This window comes from Amblyraja radiata, chromosome 32 (genome assembly GCF_010909765.2).
Source record: "Amblyraja radiata isolate CabotCenter1 chromosome 32, sAmbRad1.1.pri, whole genome shotgun sequence".
Classification (NCBI taxonomy): domain Eukaryota; kingdom Metazoa; phylum Chordata; class Chondrichthyes; order Rajiformes; family Rajidae; genus Amblyraja; species Amblyraja radiata.
Genome location: NC_045987.1, coordinates 15,088,503 through 15,106,213, shown reverse-complemented (window position 1 = coordinate 15,106,213; position 17,711 = coordinate 15,088,503). Strand labels below are relative to the sequence as shown.

General features: G+C 40.3%; 1 protein-coding gene across 1 annotated transcript in view; it reads left to right on the top strand.

The window, feature by feature from the left end:
* Positions 1-17,711, top strand: part of ak8 (adenylate kinase 8) — a 111,883-nt gene that overhangs the window by 15,562 nt on the left and 78,610 nt on the right. Inside the window, exons 3-5 of the mRNA XM_033048678.1 lie at positions 1,576-1,625; positions 3,446-3,559; positions 15,424-15,492. Coding sequence (XP_032904569.1) covers positions 1,576-1,625; positions 3,446-3,559; positions 15,424-15,492 — 233 coding nt within the window. The remainder of the gene's footprint in view (positions 1-1,575; positions 1,626-3,445; positions 3,560-15,423; positions 15,493-17,711) is intronic.

The window sequence follows — 17,711 nt, the reverse complement described above, 5'->3', positions numbered from 1 at the left end:
GAATGATTTTGTTTCCTTTTATTGAAAAATATGACCTAGGGCAAGCATAGTTTTTTTTTCGTATGGAATAAACATTACAATAGCCCAAGGCAGTGTTTCCCCCAAACAAGAGCTTGACCTTGTGTTAATAATAGAATAATTCTGCTTTTCACTGATCCCTTAACTGGAGAATATGAGTGTAAAGGCTTGAGTCACTTGAGGATTTATTCTTACATATGGGATTAGACAATCCTCAAAAGAGGCCTGTCTGCCAGAGAAGAATCTGCTTTGAAGTAGTTTGAAAGGAATTTACTGATGATGGCGCTAGAGTTTGTTTTGTACTGATTGTATTGAGTTTAAATAATTTATTGTTTTTTGCATTGACTTTGAACAAAAAATAACACATTTGCATTTTGGATTCAATTAGATTATTCTTGAGGCACCTATATTCTATTATAATAAATTCCAACATTATATTTTGTGGAACTTTTTAAAAACCTCATGCGACATATCTTTAATGCTTCAAAGTTTTCTGATTTGTGTTGCCTGCAAATCACTTAACAGTGGGGAATGATGCTTCTGAATAATATTCTAAGGAGTACTGCCGTTATATTTTATTTTATTAATAAAACTTGGTAGGTAACCTAATCGTATTGCATATTGGGAGTTTGAAAATTAGCCAGAAATTGAATTTATCATTTATTGGGCTGCATCTAGTTAACTTTTGGTTGTTGAATAGTTTAGATCTATAGTGGGAAATTCAAAATCATATAATGCAATACTCCTATAAAATTGTAATAACAACAGTTACTCTTGCATCCCAAATTATGGATAAAAATCTTGCAATTCAACCAAAAATAACATCTGTTTTGCTTCAACCATTTAACCTGATTTTTCACATTTCCCATGGAAAATTATTGCTTTTATCTTTTTTTGAAATTACATTTGTTGGAGTGGAACAAATTGATTTGAGAATTTGGAAAACTCAGTAATCTTAAAGAATATAGCCAAATAAATAAAATAGAAAATATTCTAGCTTAAATAATGTTGATTACGTTAGTAATTAAAGAACATTCCTAGAGGCTGGTTGTCTAGTCTAATTTCATTCCTATCAATCACTTACAACTCAAACAAAAATTCAGTGACTTAAAATCAAGTTTTATAAAGTGACCACTTAATATGTAATTTTAGTTTTAAATAAATAATTGGAATCTTTATGATGAAGCTGTTAAAAATCCAAATCAAACTGCACTTACACTGATGTATGTTCCATTTTTTACTGCCACGAGGAATAGTTAGTGTCACCCCAGAGTTGAATGGTTCTGGAGTGAAATGGAATTAGATTTGCTCTTACTGACTGAACATTCGCATCAATGCCAAGTAAAATTACTTTGCATCGATGCTACAGTTATGGTGTGAATTCAGACATAGACTGGTTTTATTACACAAAATAAGATATATTTTTTAACAAATATATGATAGTAAATAGGCATGAATATGTTTATTTAAATGTTATTTGCCAAACATTTGCTTGAAGCACTAATTTTTGTTTATTGCATTGATTAGAATTAACATTTTTTTCTAAATCCTGAATAGTTCCCCGGATTTTTCTGCTGGGCCCTCCTGTTTCAGGGAAACATTCTATCGTAAGTGAATCCTAAGTTTAAACTATTTGTAAAAGTAAAATAATTTGCATTAAGGGTGAATTTTTTTTTCAAATGTTGCTTATAGAGGTTCAATATTATTTAGAAATGAGACTGCGATTCTTGGTAATTTTTGTATACCCCATGGATTTATCAAAATGACTGTCTACAGTGATTTATTCCAATATTTTATTATTTTTAATTGTATGAATATTTGATATGTTTATATAAAATTGGCTGTTCGATTCTGTAAAACTTTAATTCTTTAAAGTTTAAATGCCAATTCTTTAATTTGGCAGAGGCGATGCCTTCTCTCCCTCAATGCGGAGAGATAAAATCTTCAATAATTCATCCCAGTCTTCCTGAAATTGAATGGAGTGCTATTCTTTATTTTGTGTTGTATTATAACCTTGTTACGATTGAGATTCAAATAGTACATCATCTTAATTTGAGGTTTTAATCATAACATTTTAGTGTAGGTTTACAGGCTCCCAGAAATAACAATCAATGAAATGCTGCTAAAAATTATCAACCACTAAAATGACATGGTAACATAATAATTAAGGTGTTCCACCAAGTATCAGGTGTAATTCTTCTGATGTTTGGAGAAAACGTGGGATAGGCTAAAGGGGTAAAGAAGAGAAGAAAAACCATCACCTTTGAAAATTCTGTGGATCGTTCTTGCTCTTTGTTTTGTAGTGAGGTAATTAAAAAATATATAAAAGTAGGGAAGTTTTCAGTAATGATCATTACTTGGCTCACTGTAATCCACAAAAAACATGAAGGGACTGGATATGAATCTACTGTGGACACTGCTATCTAATATTGCTTAGTGAGTTTTAATAAAGAAATTAAATACATTTCAGACGACTTTGAAAAGCATGACAGAGCAATACAAATTTGTTGATTTTTTTAAAATTCGAAAAGCAGATGTAAGCAGCGCCAATTTCTACCTCAGGAATGATAACCTAATTTAAGACATAAATTTGATAACAGTTTGAAAAATAATATGATGAAGGAAAATAATATAATGAATGAAAAATTGAAGTTGGATTAGTGAATCAAGAAGTGGTTGAAGAAGAAGAGCTAGTTTAATGTGCTGTACAGCCTATTTTAATGCTGCAGTTTCTATGAGTTGATAATTCATGTTGTTCTTAGTTTCATGTGACAAAGTTTACAACTAGATGCCTTGTGGTTTCTGGAATTCGTTCTCTTTTCCTTCATAGAAATATTTGCTTAATTTCGTCTAATTCCACAATACTTCTCAATGGAATCTATCTATAATGTTATTATTCTGAAACCTAATTGTCTACATTTCCTCAAAAAGTTAACTATTGCAGATAAATTAAATCTGATAGAAAAATAATAAAAAGACATAGATTAGAAACCAACTCTTACAGATGTTGCTAAGTATTTCCACTATTTTTTGGTTTTTATATATATAAACTTTCTTCATTTTAAATATATAACAAGCAGTCAGCTTCTATGCTTCATTCATAATATCTTTAAGATTTATAATTTTCACTTTAATAATCTGTTTCTATATGCTCTTATTTTTGTTTGTGATGCTAAAGAACCATTGAGAACTCAGGAATGTGACACATTTCTCTTTGCAACTCCGTGTACAGTTTCAGGATAAAAACTGCATGTCTTACTTATCCAAAGGCATTAATGATACAAATTATACAAGTAATTTTGTTGATAGGTTATGTTTTGGTATTGCCCAAACATATCATTGCTTAGTCAGTTTTTAGAACCATGAAAATGTAATCTTAAATTCCCATCTGGTTTTATTCTCAAGATTTTGTATTTACATTTACTAGGCCAAGATGCTGTGTGACCAGATAACCACAAACCTCCTCACTTTGGATGATATGCTGACAGATGTAATATCAGAGTCTGCTGAAGAAATTCGGATATTAAAAGCCAAATCTCGGGTATTGAAAATAAGCTACAATCGTGATGTGTTGTTTTCACGCTTTACATTATTGAAGATTATAAGGATTGCCAGTGTAAATACAACTAAGCATATCATGTACGTACGAATAAATAAGTTGCTCTTTTTGGTTTAATTTTTCCCAAAAGGCAAATGCTTAAAAGTGCTAGCAGCCCTCAAGATTTGAATCTATGTCTGTTATTTTTAGGTATGGACAGAAAAAAGGTTGGGATGTTTGCCCTAAGATAGTAACAAGTAAGCATTGTTACATCATTTTTTCATCTGTAAACAGATGTGCACATATTGGCTGATGTTCTTCAAACTTGCCTTTTTTTCCTTGCAAATATTAATGCTTATTCTAACATTCATGGCACCAAACATTCTTGTAGCACGGGAGTTGCAAGGAGGCCAACATTGTTGTCCAACCCTACTTGTTCTTGGAAATTGTGTGTGAATTCTGAAGTCCATGTATTAACACTATTCTGATAGATAGATTGTTCCAAAATATTAACCTTGTGATAATGAAAGAATTGTAATACATTTCCTATTCAATATTGTTCAATTTACAATAATGTGTGACTTGAAATGGAGCTTAGAGTTTATGATGTGCCCATGCACCTTATTGTCAGGTAAAGTAATGGGTTTTGCAAGGTGCTGTTTTGGAAGCATTAGGAAGTTGGTGCTTTTTATCTTGTAGGGAGACCCTGTGGAACAGTGATGTGCTTGTGGTGAGGGATTGAATAAGAATAAAATGCCATTCAATCTGACTGTTTTGTCATGGATGGCATTGAGCATGTTTTATTTAGTTGCGCCCATTTAGAGAAGTGGAAGATATCGATTTACTTTCCTGTCTTGTGCTTTGTGGATATATGTAAGCTATGGGAGGTGAGCAATTTGCAGATACAGCAAATATTCAGTTTGCTCTTGTTGCCACAAAATTTATATGGTAGGTCCAATTCAATTTCTAGTCGATGGTGATTCCAGTGATATGGTAGGTAAGGCATTTGTTAACGGTAATGTTGTTGATAATGAAGGGATAGTGGTTAGACGTTGAAAATTTGTTGTTTTTTTTGGTAGTCTTGTTGCACGGATGTCATTTGTCATTTCAGCCTAAACTTGAAAGTTCTCCTGGTTTTGCAGTTTGTGGGCACAAATTGCTTCATAATCTATTCATTTTACTTCGGAGTCACGTGAGTGACTTCGTGAAGAACCCCGCCTACGGCGCATGCGTGTCATATCGCATACACGCATTGAACGTGTCGGACCTGGGGAGAACGTCCCCTTGAACGGGAGAGTTAACAAGCCGGTCGACGGCAGGTAAGTGATTCTGCATTTTCACCGTTTTTTAGGAATGGATAGAGGACGCAGAAAGGCTGTGAAGAAGCTGCAGGATGTCGGCGGTAAAGGTGCCGGGGACCCGCAGCAGCAGCCGACGGCACAGGCAGTTTGCGTTGAGCCAGCTGTGCCAGATTCAAACCCCGCGCCGGGAAAAACTAATTCTAGACCGGGCGGGAAGGCGAACCGCAAAACGAACCGCTGGGAAAGTGAGCCCGAAAAATCGCCGGTAAATACTTACTTGTATAGCAGTGATGATGACCAGCTGCAGGGCATAGAGCAGCCGGCAGCGATCGCATCTGCAGAGCTCGGAAAACAGTACGAGTGGCTGCAGCATGTGGGGCCGTCATCTATCTGTTTGGAGGAGTACCGGGACGGCGAAAAACGGCGTTTGCAGCGGCCGGGAGCAACCAGAGCCGGTAGGCATGGCGACGAGTTGCGATTTAAACCGCGTGCGACTAGTGCCCGAGGGCACGAAAGTCGGCAGGAGCGGTGGGCTAAAAAGAAACACCCGCGAGCGACTAGTGCGGGAGAGCACGAAAGTCGGCTGGAGCGGTTGTGGGAGGAACATCTCCATAGTGTCAGGCTCCAGAAATTGGATAAAAGCCGCACACATACAGGTGTAAGTCCCTCAGAGCATAGCCAGAAAAGGCTGCTGGACATATCATCCTCATCTGAAGAGGGTGTTCAAGGGCTGCCTGACTCGGACTCTGAACAAGAGTCAGAGCCACGTTCCCATATGGAGGATGAGGGAACACAGTTGCTGGACATGGTGCACACATATTTCCAGCAAGAAGAAACTGGAAAAGACCTAGAGGCCAGGATGGCGGCCAGCATTGATTATATGACGACCCATCACCTCAAAACTGATACCTTAGCTGAGGTATGGGCAAGACATTTACCTCCGCGAAATTGTGCGGCTCTGAATGTACCCAAGGTGAACCGAAGCATTTGGAGACACGTGGGGCAGGATATTCGGAGTCTGGATATAAAAATACAGAATGCTAGTAAAGGACTCTCGGCGGGTATAACAGCTTTGGCCCGTACGCTGGAAAATGTGGATATGTCCAATGACATGAAAGACGATTTAGCACTGTTTTGCAATGTTCAATTTGAACTGAACAACATCAGGAAAGGGGCTATTCAGCCAACGTTAGACCTAAAATTTGCAATCCTGTGCAAACAGAAAGCCATAAAACCTCAAAATTTGTTGTTTGGGGGTGACCTATCAAAACAGGTCAAAGATTTGGAGGAAGAGGCCAAAACGTTGGGCCTAATAAAAGCGACCAAAGGATATGTCGGAAAACGGTATCATCCTTATGGGACGACTAAAAAAGCAAGTACTAGTATGTATAGTACGAAAAATTGGAGAGAGGCCAGAGGAAACCAGCAACAGCGTCCTTTTTTAGGGGTTGGCCCGGGACGCCCACAATGGAAAATGCGGAAGCCTCCACTTCAACATTTACCCCACTTTCAACCTCAAGGCCCTCCGCAACCTCGGTTAAGACCAAGAAAGTAACACCACCGATAACCATGGAGGTAGGTGGGTCTGTGCCTCAAAAATTAATAAGGAGCACAGAACTTGGAGGGAGGTTGCAATTTCATTTGGAAGCATGGTGTAAGTTAACTGTGGATAGGTATATCCTTAGCAGTATTAAGGGATATCTTATAGAGTTTATACACATACAAGAACCTCCAGTACAACATACACCGGACAGAACTTATATGCTTACCAAATTAGACAGAGCTAAAGCAAAAATTGAAATACAAAGGTTGTTCACGAAAGGAGTAATTGAAAAAACCAAACATGAACAACAGGAATTTGTCTCAAATATATTCATTAGACATAAGAAAGATGGGGGTTGCCGGATAATTATTGATTTATCAACACTTAATAAGTTTGTACAATATGCTCATTTTAAAATGGATATCTTGATTGTGGGGAAAACTTATGAATTGGCTAGTAGAGCAGTGGTTGCCACAAGAAAATTGATGGAACAGCTGGGATTCATTATCCATCCAATTAAGTCAAGATTAACACCTGCAACTAATATTGATTACTTGGGGTTCACTATTAACACACTTGATATGTTAGTGACTTTACCTATAGGGAAAGCCACTGAGTTCCAAAAGGATTGCACAGAGCTTATTAATACCGTTAAACCATCCATTAGACGGGTAGCCAGGATTATTGGGAAAATTATAGCCACGTTTCCTGCCATTCAATTTGGACGATTGCATTACCAAAATTTACGGGGAGCTAACAATTAGAGCTATAAAAGAACTACAATGGTGGGAACAAAATGTTATATATAGCTCCAACCCAATAGTTATTCCAAACCCATCTGTGGTATTACAAACAGATGCCAGTGCACTGGGTTGGGGAGCAACGGATACCATCTCGAGCTCTGGAGGGAGATGGAATATACAGGAAACTAACCTACTTACCACAAAGGGTATAAATTACTTAGAAATGTTGAGTGCTTTTTATGGTTTAAAATCTTATTGCTCGGGAATGATTAACCAGCATGTTAGATTGCAGATAGACAATACCACGGTGGTGGCATATATAAATCATATGGGTGGAAATATATCAATATCCTGTGATGAATTGGCAAACCATATTTGGGAATGGTGTATCCAAAGGAATATTTGGTTATCGGCTACGTATCTACCAGGGATACTTAATTCAGTGGCAGACGCCAGGTCACGAAAATTTAATGAAAATACGGAATGGATGTTAGACAGAAAGATATTTGCTGATATCACAGCAAAGTACGGAAGGCCGGATATTGATCTTTTTGCATCCAGGTTAAATCATCAGTTACCTAGGTATATATCATGGGAACCAGATCCTGAGGCAGAAGCTACAGATGCATTCTCTTTGCACTGGGGGGAAATGGTTCATTTATGCATTTCCTCCTTTCTGCCTCATCAATCGGGTACTACGGAAAATTCAGCTAGACTCGGCATCTGGGATTCTCATAGTACCTGATTGGCCTACCCAACCATGGTTCTCGGTGCTGCAGGATTTGGTGCTTACACCATATATTACTTTAAAACATAGTCCTCAGTTGCTGGTGCATCCGGTGACTGGGGACAGCCATCCTTGCCATAATTATCTAAATTTATTGGGTTGTAGACTCTGAAGGAACCATTTCGGCATATGGGTTTATCTGATAGAACTGTGGACATGATCACAGCAGCACAGAGAGTGCCTTGTCCAGTTATTTATGGGAAGGCACAGAAAGACAGGGTGTCGGCTCACATCCTCTAGTAATAAAACTGCTACGAGGCATCTTTAACACTAACCCACCAAGGGCTAGATATAGCAAAATCTGGGATGTAAGCGTAGTCCTAAAAAATGTTACGGAATTGGTCACCGGCTACGGCATTACCGCTAAACTATCTAACTATGAAAATGGTTATGCTTATGGCGCTGGTCACAGCGCAAAGGGTCCAGTCATTACAGAAGTTAAGATTGGATAACTTGACGGAGGCGACAGGAAGGCTGATTTTCATGATCCAGGGCCTTATTAAGCACAATAGACCAGGATCAGCGGGTCAGGTGATAGAGTTCATAGCCTATCCACAGGATGAACGTCTCTGTGTAGTAAAACACATCATGTTATATATGGACAGAACGAAGGCTATCAGAGGCAATGAAAAGGCTCTTTTAATTAGCCATAAGAAGCCATACCATAAAGTCTCGACTCAGACCATTTCACGGTGGCTGAGATATTGCTTAGTTCAGGCAGGAGTGGACACTAATGTATTCAAATCTCACTCCACCAGGGCTGCATCTACATCAGCAGCTAATCGCCTGGAGGTACCGATGGACAATATCCTCAGAACTGCAGGATGGTCATCAGAGAAAACGTTTCGCACATATTACAACAAACCAGTTAGGAAAGAAGAAACGTTTTCGGGGAAAAATTTTGAGTTCTATTTAATTTACACCTGAAGCTTATAAGGTTTATAAATTGATTTAATCAATATTATTTACAATTTTTGCTTAAAAATGTTGGTATCATTGTGTTTTTTTTAAATACCAGTAACAATTTCTCCCAAACTACCAAGGCAGTTGTGAAAATTGGACTCGTTCCACGGCATGAGGTCACAGAGCTTTGAAGTCTTCACGAAGTCACTCACGTGACTCCGAAGTAAAATAGTAAGATTAAACGAGAACTTACCAGTTTGAAGTTTGATCTTTATTTTATGAGGAGGAACGTTGAGGGACTACGTGCCCTCCGCTCCCACCCTTATATGGTCATATCTTAAACTGGTATCTCTTTAATAATCTTACTATCTTAGGTCATTATTTTCTATCTGTGACCTCACACCGCTGCTTTGAAGAATGACACGCATGCGCCGTAGGCGGGGTTCTTCACGTAGTCCCTCAACGTTCCTCCTCATAAAATAAAGATCAAACTTCAAACTGGTAAGTTCTCGTTTAATCTTACTATTCTTATTAACAAACTGCTATTGACGTACTTGCTATTTTTCTCATATTTTACATTCTAAGAACCTTGGTTTGTTTGGTGCAGTTGAGTTTAGTTTAGAGATACAGCATGGAAACAGGCTCCTTTGGCCCAACAAGTCCACACTGGCCATTCACACTAGTTCTATGTTATCTCACTTTCACATCCGGTCCCTAAACACTGGGGCAATTTCACATCCAGTCCCTAAAGGGGCAATTTTACAGAGGTCAATTAACCTATAAACCTGCACATCTTTGGGACATGCAAACGCCACAAAGGCAGAACCTGAGGTCAAGACCGAACCTGGGTCGCCGGTGCTGGGAGGCAGCAATTCTACCAACTGCGCTGTGGTGTCGCCCAAGTTTGTGAATTTGGTCTTCAGTTTTTCAATAATAAATGCTATCCATTTAAATTAATTTAAGTAATGCGGTAGTGTGGAAGTGAATGAAAAACTAAGATACTCAGAGCTAATTAGAGGAATAAAATTCTACTCGGGGAGATGACCGCTCTGGAAAAATGATGTAGGGCAGTTCCTTAAAGAGCAGCAGGAGCGTTAATTATCTTCTAGTTCTTGGCATGCTAGTTCTTGTTTTTGGAAAAAAAAATCTTAATTATGTCAGTTTATAATATATTTTTCTTTTAAAGTTTTGGTTGGCTATAGCTTTTATTACAAGATTCTCACTGTGGAGCGATATAGTCACTCTGTCAAGAAATTAAATCAAATTAAGAAAACACTTTCACAAATACCGATTTGAAATAGAATGATTTTAAACATTACATACTTATGATAATTTCAAAGCTTATTACAGCTACAACAACTTGCTTTTGTATCGTGTCAAAATTGCTCCCTGGAGGCTTGTTTCACAAAGACATTAATTACAAAAATTACAGATACAAAAAATCAAATTGGTGGATGAAGTCTGTGGGTCAAGCAGCATTTGTGGTCCTGATGTAGAGTCTTGATCTGAAGCATTGAATATCCCTTTACCTCTACAGATGCTGGTTCACTTGTTGAGTTCCAACAATCAGTTAAAAAATGTTGTCTCCCAATCACAACATTTGCCGTCTCGCTGCAGTTGAGTTGTACCGTTTAGATTAGAACATGGAACAGTACAGCACAAGGGCAGGCACTTTGACCTACAATGTCAGTGCTGAATATGATGCCAAGCTAAACTAATCTTCTTTGCCTGCTTGTGACCCCATATCTCTCCATTCCCTGCTTATCCATTGTCCTATACAAAAGCCTCTTAAATGCCACTATTGCCTGCTTCTACCACCACCCCAGGCACTCACCATCCTATGTGTGAAAAAAAGAACTAGCATTAGGGTTTGGGTTGCCCCACTCACCTTAAATTTATACACTCTAGTTATTGATATTTCCACCCTGTGGAAAAAGATTCTGACTATCTATCCTATGTATGCCTCCTATAATTTTATAAACATCCAGCCGATCTCCCCTCAGCCTCTGATGCTCCAGAGAAAACATCCCAAGTAAGTCCAACCTCTCTTTTTGGCAAATACACTAGTCCAAATAGCATTCTGGTAAATCTCATCAGCACCCTCTCCAAAGTCTTCACATCGTTCCTGTAATGGGATGATCAAAACTCCACATAATACTCCATGTGTGTCCTATACAAAGCCCTACAAAGCTGCAACATGACTGCCTGACTTATAATCAATGCCCTGACCAATGAAGGCAAGTGTGCCATAAGCCTTCTTTACCGATCAATCCAATTGTGTTGCTGCTTTCAGGGAGCTATGTACTTAGATTCCATGATCCCTTTGTACATCAATGCTGTTCAGGGTCTTGACATTAACTGTTTATTTTCCCCTTGCCTCCCAACGTGCAACAATTCACATTTGCTTAAATTCAATTCTTTCTCCTATTTCTCGGCTCATTTCTGTAGCTGCCCTATATCCCACTGTAAACTTTGACAGCCTACCTCAGTGTCCGCATTTCTGTCAATTTTCATGTTTTCATGATATGGATCAGGTGCAGACAGGTAATGTTAACATCTTGGCATCATGTTTATATTGGAACAGATAGGTTGAATACACAGATTCTTTTAGCCACAGTAGGGAAATCAAGAATCAAAGCACATGGGTTTAAGGTGAGAGGGGGAAAATTTAATAGGAACCTGAGAGGCAACCTTTTCACTCGGTGAGTGAGGGGTATATAGATCGAGGGGAGGTGGTTGAGGCAGATACTATAACAACATGTAAAAGACACTTAGACAGGTACATGGATAAGAAAGGTTTAGAGGGATTCGGGCCAAACACAGGCAAATCAGACAAGCTTAGATGGGGCATCTTGGTTGGCATGGTCGAGTTGGGCCAAAGAGCCTGTTTCCATATTTCACGACTATGGCTCTATGTTTGGCACAGAAATTGTAGACGATCGCTAGCCTTGCTCTTGTGCTGTACTGTTATATGTTCTACTTCTGCAAACTTATCAGTCAACCCGTCCACATTTATGTCCAAGCCATTTATATATATATATAATGAACAACAGAGGATTTAGCACAACTCCACAAACCTGAAGCCAGAATAACAACCTTCTACCACAACCCTCTGTCTTCTAAGAGTGAGCCCTTTCTGAATCCAAACTACCACGTCACCATGGACCCCAAGCTTATTAATCTTCAGGATCAGCCCACCATGAGGGACTTTATCAAATGCTTTACTAAAATCCATATCAACACCATCCACTGCTGTACCCTCATCAATCACCTTCTGCATCTCCTCAAAAAACTCAATCAAGTTTGTAAGCCATGACCTGCCGCAGGCAAAGCCATGCTGACATTCTTAATCAACCAAATCTTCCTAATAAGAGTGGATCCGATCCCAAAGAATCATCTCCAATAACTTTCCACCTATAGGCTTGAGGCTCACCGGCCTATATTTTCCTGGATTATTTCTACTCCCCTTCTTATGGCTACTCCAATTCTCCAGGATTTCGCCTGCATCTCGAGAAGATACAAAGATTTTCATTTGTGAGCATATTTGTGCATCAGAGTTATTGGTTTAATAGCCAGACTGCTTTGCCCAACTCATCCTTGCTGACCAAAATGGATTATTTACACTAACCATATTTGGCCACAAGCCCTCCAAACTTTACCTATCCATTTACCTGTCCAAATGCATTATAGTACCTGTGTCAACTATCTCCTACCATAGCTCGTTCCATATACCCACCATCCTCGTGAGAAAGCGAGAAAGTTGTCCCTCAAAGTTCCTATTAAATCTAGTTCCTCTCACTTTAAACCAATGTTTTCTGCTTCTTGATTCCACTACCATGGCTAAAAGACTCAATGCAGTCACCCTATCTATTCCCCTCATGATTACACAATTGCAAGATCATCCATTAGCCTCCTAAACTCCATATAATAATCTGGTCCTGCCCAACCTTTAACTATAGCTCAGGCCCTCAAGTCCTGACAACATCCTTGTAAGTCTTCTTTGCGCTCTTTCCAGCTTAATGATATCTTTCCTATATCAGGGTGACCAAGACTGAACACAATAATCCAAATGCAGGCTCACTAATGTCTTGTACAACTATAATGTAACGTTGCAACTTCTATACTCAATAGCCTGAATGATGAAGAATAATGTACCAAAAGTCTTCTTTACCACCCAATCTACCTGTGAGGCCACTTTTAGGAAATCATGTATCTGCACTCCTAGATCCCTCTACTCTACAATGCTCCTCAGGGCCTTACCATACAATGTGAATGTCCTGCACTGGTTTGACTTCCCAAAATGCAACATCTCACTCTTATCTGCATTAAACCCAATTAGCCATTCCTTAGCCTACTTGCCCAGCTGATCAAAATCCTGTTAAGTTTGATAACCATCTTCACTGTATCTGAAGAAGGGTCTCGACCTGAAACGTCGCCAATTCATTTTCTCCATAGATGCTGCCTCACCCGCTGAGTTTCTCCAGCATTTTGTGTCTACCTTCACTGTATATGATACCACCTACTACAAACGTACTAATCATGCCTTTGATCCCTGAGGTGCCAGCACTGATCGCTGAGGTACATCACAAGTCACAGGTGTCCAGTGAAAAACAACCTTCCACTACCGCACTCTACTTCCTTCCATGAACCCAATTCCGTGTCCAGTTAGCCAGCTCTTCCAGGATCCCATACAATCTAACCTTCCAGAGCACCCTACCCTGTAGAGCCTTATCAATGGATTTTTCTTGCAGGTAATTAGCTAGTGCTTCAAATTTTAGATCAACTTTTAAGTGAGTCAAAATACCTTTGTACAACTCTCATTAGTTCAAATAAGAGTAATATAATATAAATGTTCTTCACCTCTGAGCAAACTGATTTACAGTGTGTCTTGTTTATGTAACTCAGTTTTGTCATCCCTGTTTTAAAATCCTCCATAGTTTTATACCTACCTATCTGTGTAGTCTTTTAACCTGGTACCCACCAAAATATCTGTGCTCCTCCAATCGTAGAGTCTGTATCAACTCCAATTTTAATCACTTCACCAATGAAAATCATGCATTCAGTTGTAAAGCCCATTATAAAGCTCCATATGATCGTTCCTAAATTTCTATGTTAGAGAAATATATTTCCTCTTTTTAGAAAGCTCCTCTCTGTGATCAAGCTTTGCTCATCTGCCCTAAGAATGGTATTGGATGTATCTGGGTAATAGGAATGGTATGCATATGTTTAAGAAAGTTGCAGGCAAAGGTCAGCTTTTTCAAGAAATAATAGTAGTTTTTATTCTGCAATTTCCATAGGTATGTCTGGTCTCCCTGTAGTTGTGCGCTATGTCCATTACCAAATTTTTTTACATCTTTAAGTTATAAGTACAGTGGAATAGATTACTTTAGAAATGCCACAGGCTCGCCAGTTCCTCAAGTGATAGATAACATTTTATGGAGAAAATTAGCATTTCACTGGCTCCTCAAAACTTCAATTTATTAATTAATTTCCTTCACTGGTCAGTCTTCTATACAATGGAATGATTGTCAAATTCTTGAGGTGATTATTTCAATTTTTTTCAGATTATGAGTGAACTATGTTAAAAGTTAAATTTACATTTTTCCTGTACTAAGTGCATAAGTGCGTGCAATTAATCTTTGTATAGTTTCTTAAACATGAAGACAATTGGATTGGCAAAAAAAAGTGTAAAATCTAAAACATTTATTTTGAGTTTAAATTGAGAAATAAAAACATATAATCATAATCATAATCACACTTCATGGATTATACCTCAAGCAGCAGTGTGTTTTGATGCTGCATGTGATAATATAATTTCCATGGAGTATTTAAATATCATACACATTTCATTATAATTGAGAAGAAATAATTTTGCAGATTGCGGCTTTGTGAGGAGGAGAAGAGCGCAGGAAGAGTAATATTTTGAGAGGCAATGCAGTTAAAATGATTTCTGTTCTAATATTTATTATTGGAATTTTACCCAGGTTAATGTGGTTAATAAACAGGATAAATGATGATAATCAGAGAAGATAAATTTCTAACCCCACTTTTAGGTCTGACAATGGTCTCTGGTTAATTTGTTCCTTCACTGCATATAAATTGGATCTTACAGATATTTCTTATGTATCCTCCTTGTCCTGGAAATTACAAAACAGTGGCTGAAAATTGTAGGTATGAATAGAAACCAATTTGGACATATTTACTAACTTTTTTCCCGGATATTCTGAAAACTCCAAAACCAATTTTAATAGTTCTCTTGGTGCAGCAGGACTGCACAAAATGAGTCTGTAACTTCTGTCAATGTTACACTTCAAAGGGATGAAGCAGACACTAGCTGCTGCAGCAACCAGCACGATCCACCACAAACAGACAGTGAGACTAAAAGCAGCGAGTCCATACTCCCACTGCGCTGGACCACGGGTCTCGGGCCAAACCACCACTGGGACCCAGTAACTGTCAAAAAAAGGTGCCTACCGATTCTTTTCACTTTTCTCCTTCAGCCTAATCATGTAGGGGCTTTGGAATTCTTTTTGAACTTCGCTCTGAATATTCACCCTCTCATCTCTTTGCAATTCTCTTTTGCTTTGCAGGATATTCCCAATACACTCTGGGCAAAGCTGATCCTAGAACGGCTGTCAAAAACGGACTGCATCAAACGGGTAGGAATCGCTCCTGTAGGAATAGTCAAAGAGCAATTACACAGCATGCACACGTACTTGGTATTCAGCAGTGGAATGAGTAGGGGATTGGTTCAGGCAGTGGCTGATTGCTCTGTTGAACAGCAGTGGGGGGAGTTTGAAAGTTTATTAAGAGGATAAAGTGCAGGATGAGTGTGTGCATATGCTAATCTGATAGTTGAATGCTGATCAAAGACTAAACACAGAATCCAACTGATTGCCTGGAGCAGTATTCAGGGCTGGGATGGGCCATGTCACCCAGTAACCAGACAAAATAGTCAAATAGAAGTTATACAGTCAGTTTCTGTTTGAGTAAGCTTTGCAGTACAATTTTATTCAGTATGTATACTTAATTTGTAGAATATGTATTGCAATACTGAAATATGTAAATTAATACTCATTCCAACAATAACAAAACAAGAGTTTAATAATATCAATTCACTTTTAATTATTCAACTTTAATACACATTCTGTCCTGTGAATTTCTGTTTGTTATCACAAATATGCATTGCCTCCAAAATGTGTTATATCCCCTGCTTGCTCCATGATGGCATTCAAACTATGATCCACAACAAAAGTTGGAATGTACATCAGTCAAGTGTGAGTAGGGTTGCCAACTTTCTCACTCCCAAATAAGGGATGGCTGGTGGCATGCTGCGACGGTGTGGGTATGGTGCAGGCCCGGGACGAAGTGACTGAAAGGGCTGGCAGCTAGCAGATGGTAACAGGGACCTTTTTGCTTTTTGAAAAAGGTAGACAGTCAGAACCTTTTTCCCATGGTGGAAATATCAAAGATTAGAGGGCATAGCTTTATGGTGTAAGCGACAAAGTTTAATGAAGGTGTGCGGGGTTAGTTTTTTTACACAGTGGGTGGTGAATGACTGGACCCCACTGCCAGAGGTAGTGGTGAAGGTAAATACAATTCTGCTACTTCGCCATCAGTTTCTTCATCCGTCATTTATATAAATTGTAAAAAATTAAGATCAGAGCAACATTCCCAGCAGCACATCACCCATTACATCTTGCCATCCAGACAAGGACTCGTTCATCCAGACTCTTTCCTTTAACTGACCGATCTCTTATTCATGCCCATATTTAACCTATATTATGTGCTTTTATTTTCTGCAATATTGAATTGAATTGAATTGAATTCCTTTATTGTCATTCAGACCTTACGGTCTGAACGAAATTTCGTGCCTGCAGTCATACAATAATAAACAACACTAAACACAAATTAACATCCACCACAGTGAGTCCTCCAAGCACCTCCTCACTGTGGTGGAGGCAAAAATCTTAGGGCTGCAGTCTCTTCCCTCCTCTTCTCCCTTTGCGCTGAGGCGATTCCCCACCGGGCGATGGCACAAACAGTCCCGCGGCTCACCGAACCCCGCAAACGGGCCGGCTCAAACACCGCGGCCCGGGGTGGTCGAAGCTGCCGCCCTCCAGTCCAGCGGACGCAGCCGCCGGCCCGCGGCTCAACCCAGGACTCAGGTCATAGCCGCCAGAACGCCGTCCCAGCCACCGGAGCACCGTTCCAGCCCCGAGCCGGATCGCCCTCACGTGAGTGCCGTTCCTCCCTCGAGCTGGGCCGCTCCGACGGGAGCGCCATTCCACCTCGGGCTGGGCCGCTCCAACGGGAGCGCCATTCCACCTCGGGCTGGGCCGCTCCGACGGGAGCGCCATTCCACCCTCAAGCTGGGCCGCTCCAACGGGAGCGCCATTCCACCTCGGGCTGGGCCGCTCCGACGGGAGCGCCATTCCACCTCGGGCTGGGCCGCTCCAACGGGAGCGCCATTCCACCTCGGGCTGGGCCGCTCCGACGGGAGCGCCATTCCACCTCGGGCTGGGCCGCTCCAACGGGAGCGCCATTCCACCTCGGGCTGGGCCGCTCCGACGGGAGCGCCATTCCACCCTCGGGCTGGGCCGCTCCGACGGGAGCGCCATTCCACCCTCGAGCTGGGCCGCTCCGACGGGAGCACCATTCCACCCTCGAGCTGGGCCGCTCCGACGGGAGCGCCACAGCCCCTCACGGGAAAGTCTCAGCCCCTCGCCAGGCCGCCCTCACGGGTGCGTCACAGCCCCTCACGGGAGCGCCGTTCCAGCCCCGAGCTGGGCCGCCCTCACGGGAGCGAGCCCAGGGTGAGTCCTGACTGGCTGCCTCCGGAGTCTCGAGGTCGCCAGCTCCGCCATTAGGCCTCAGC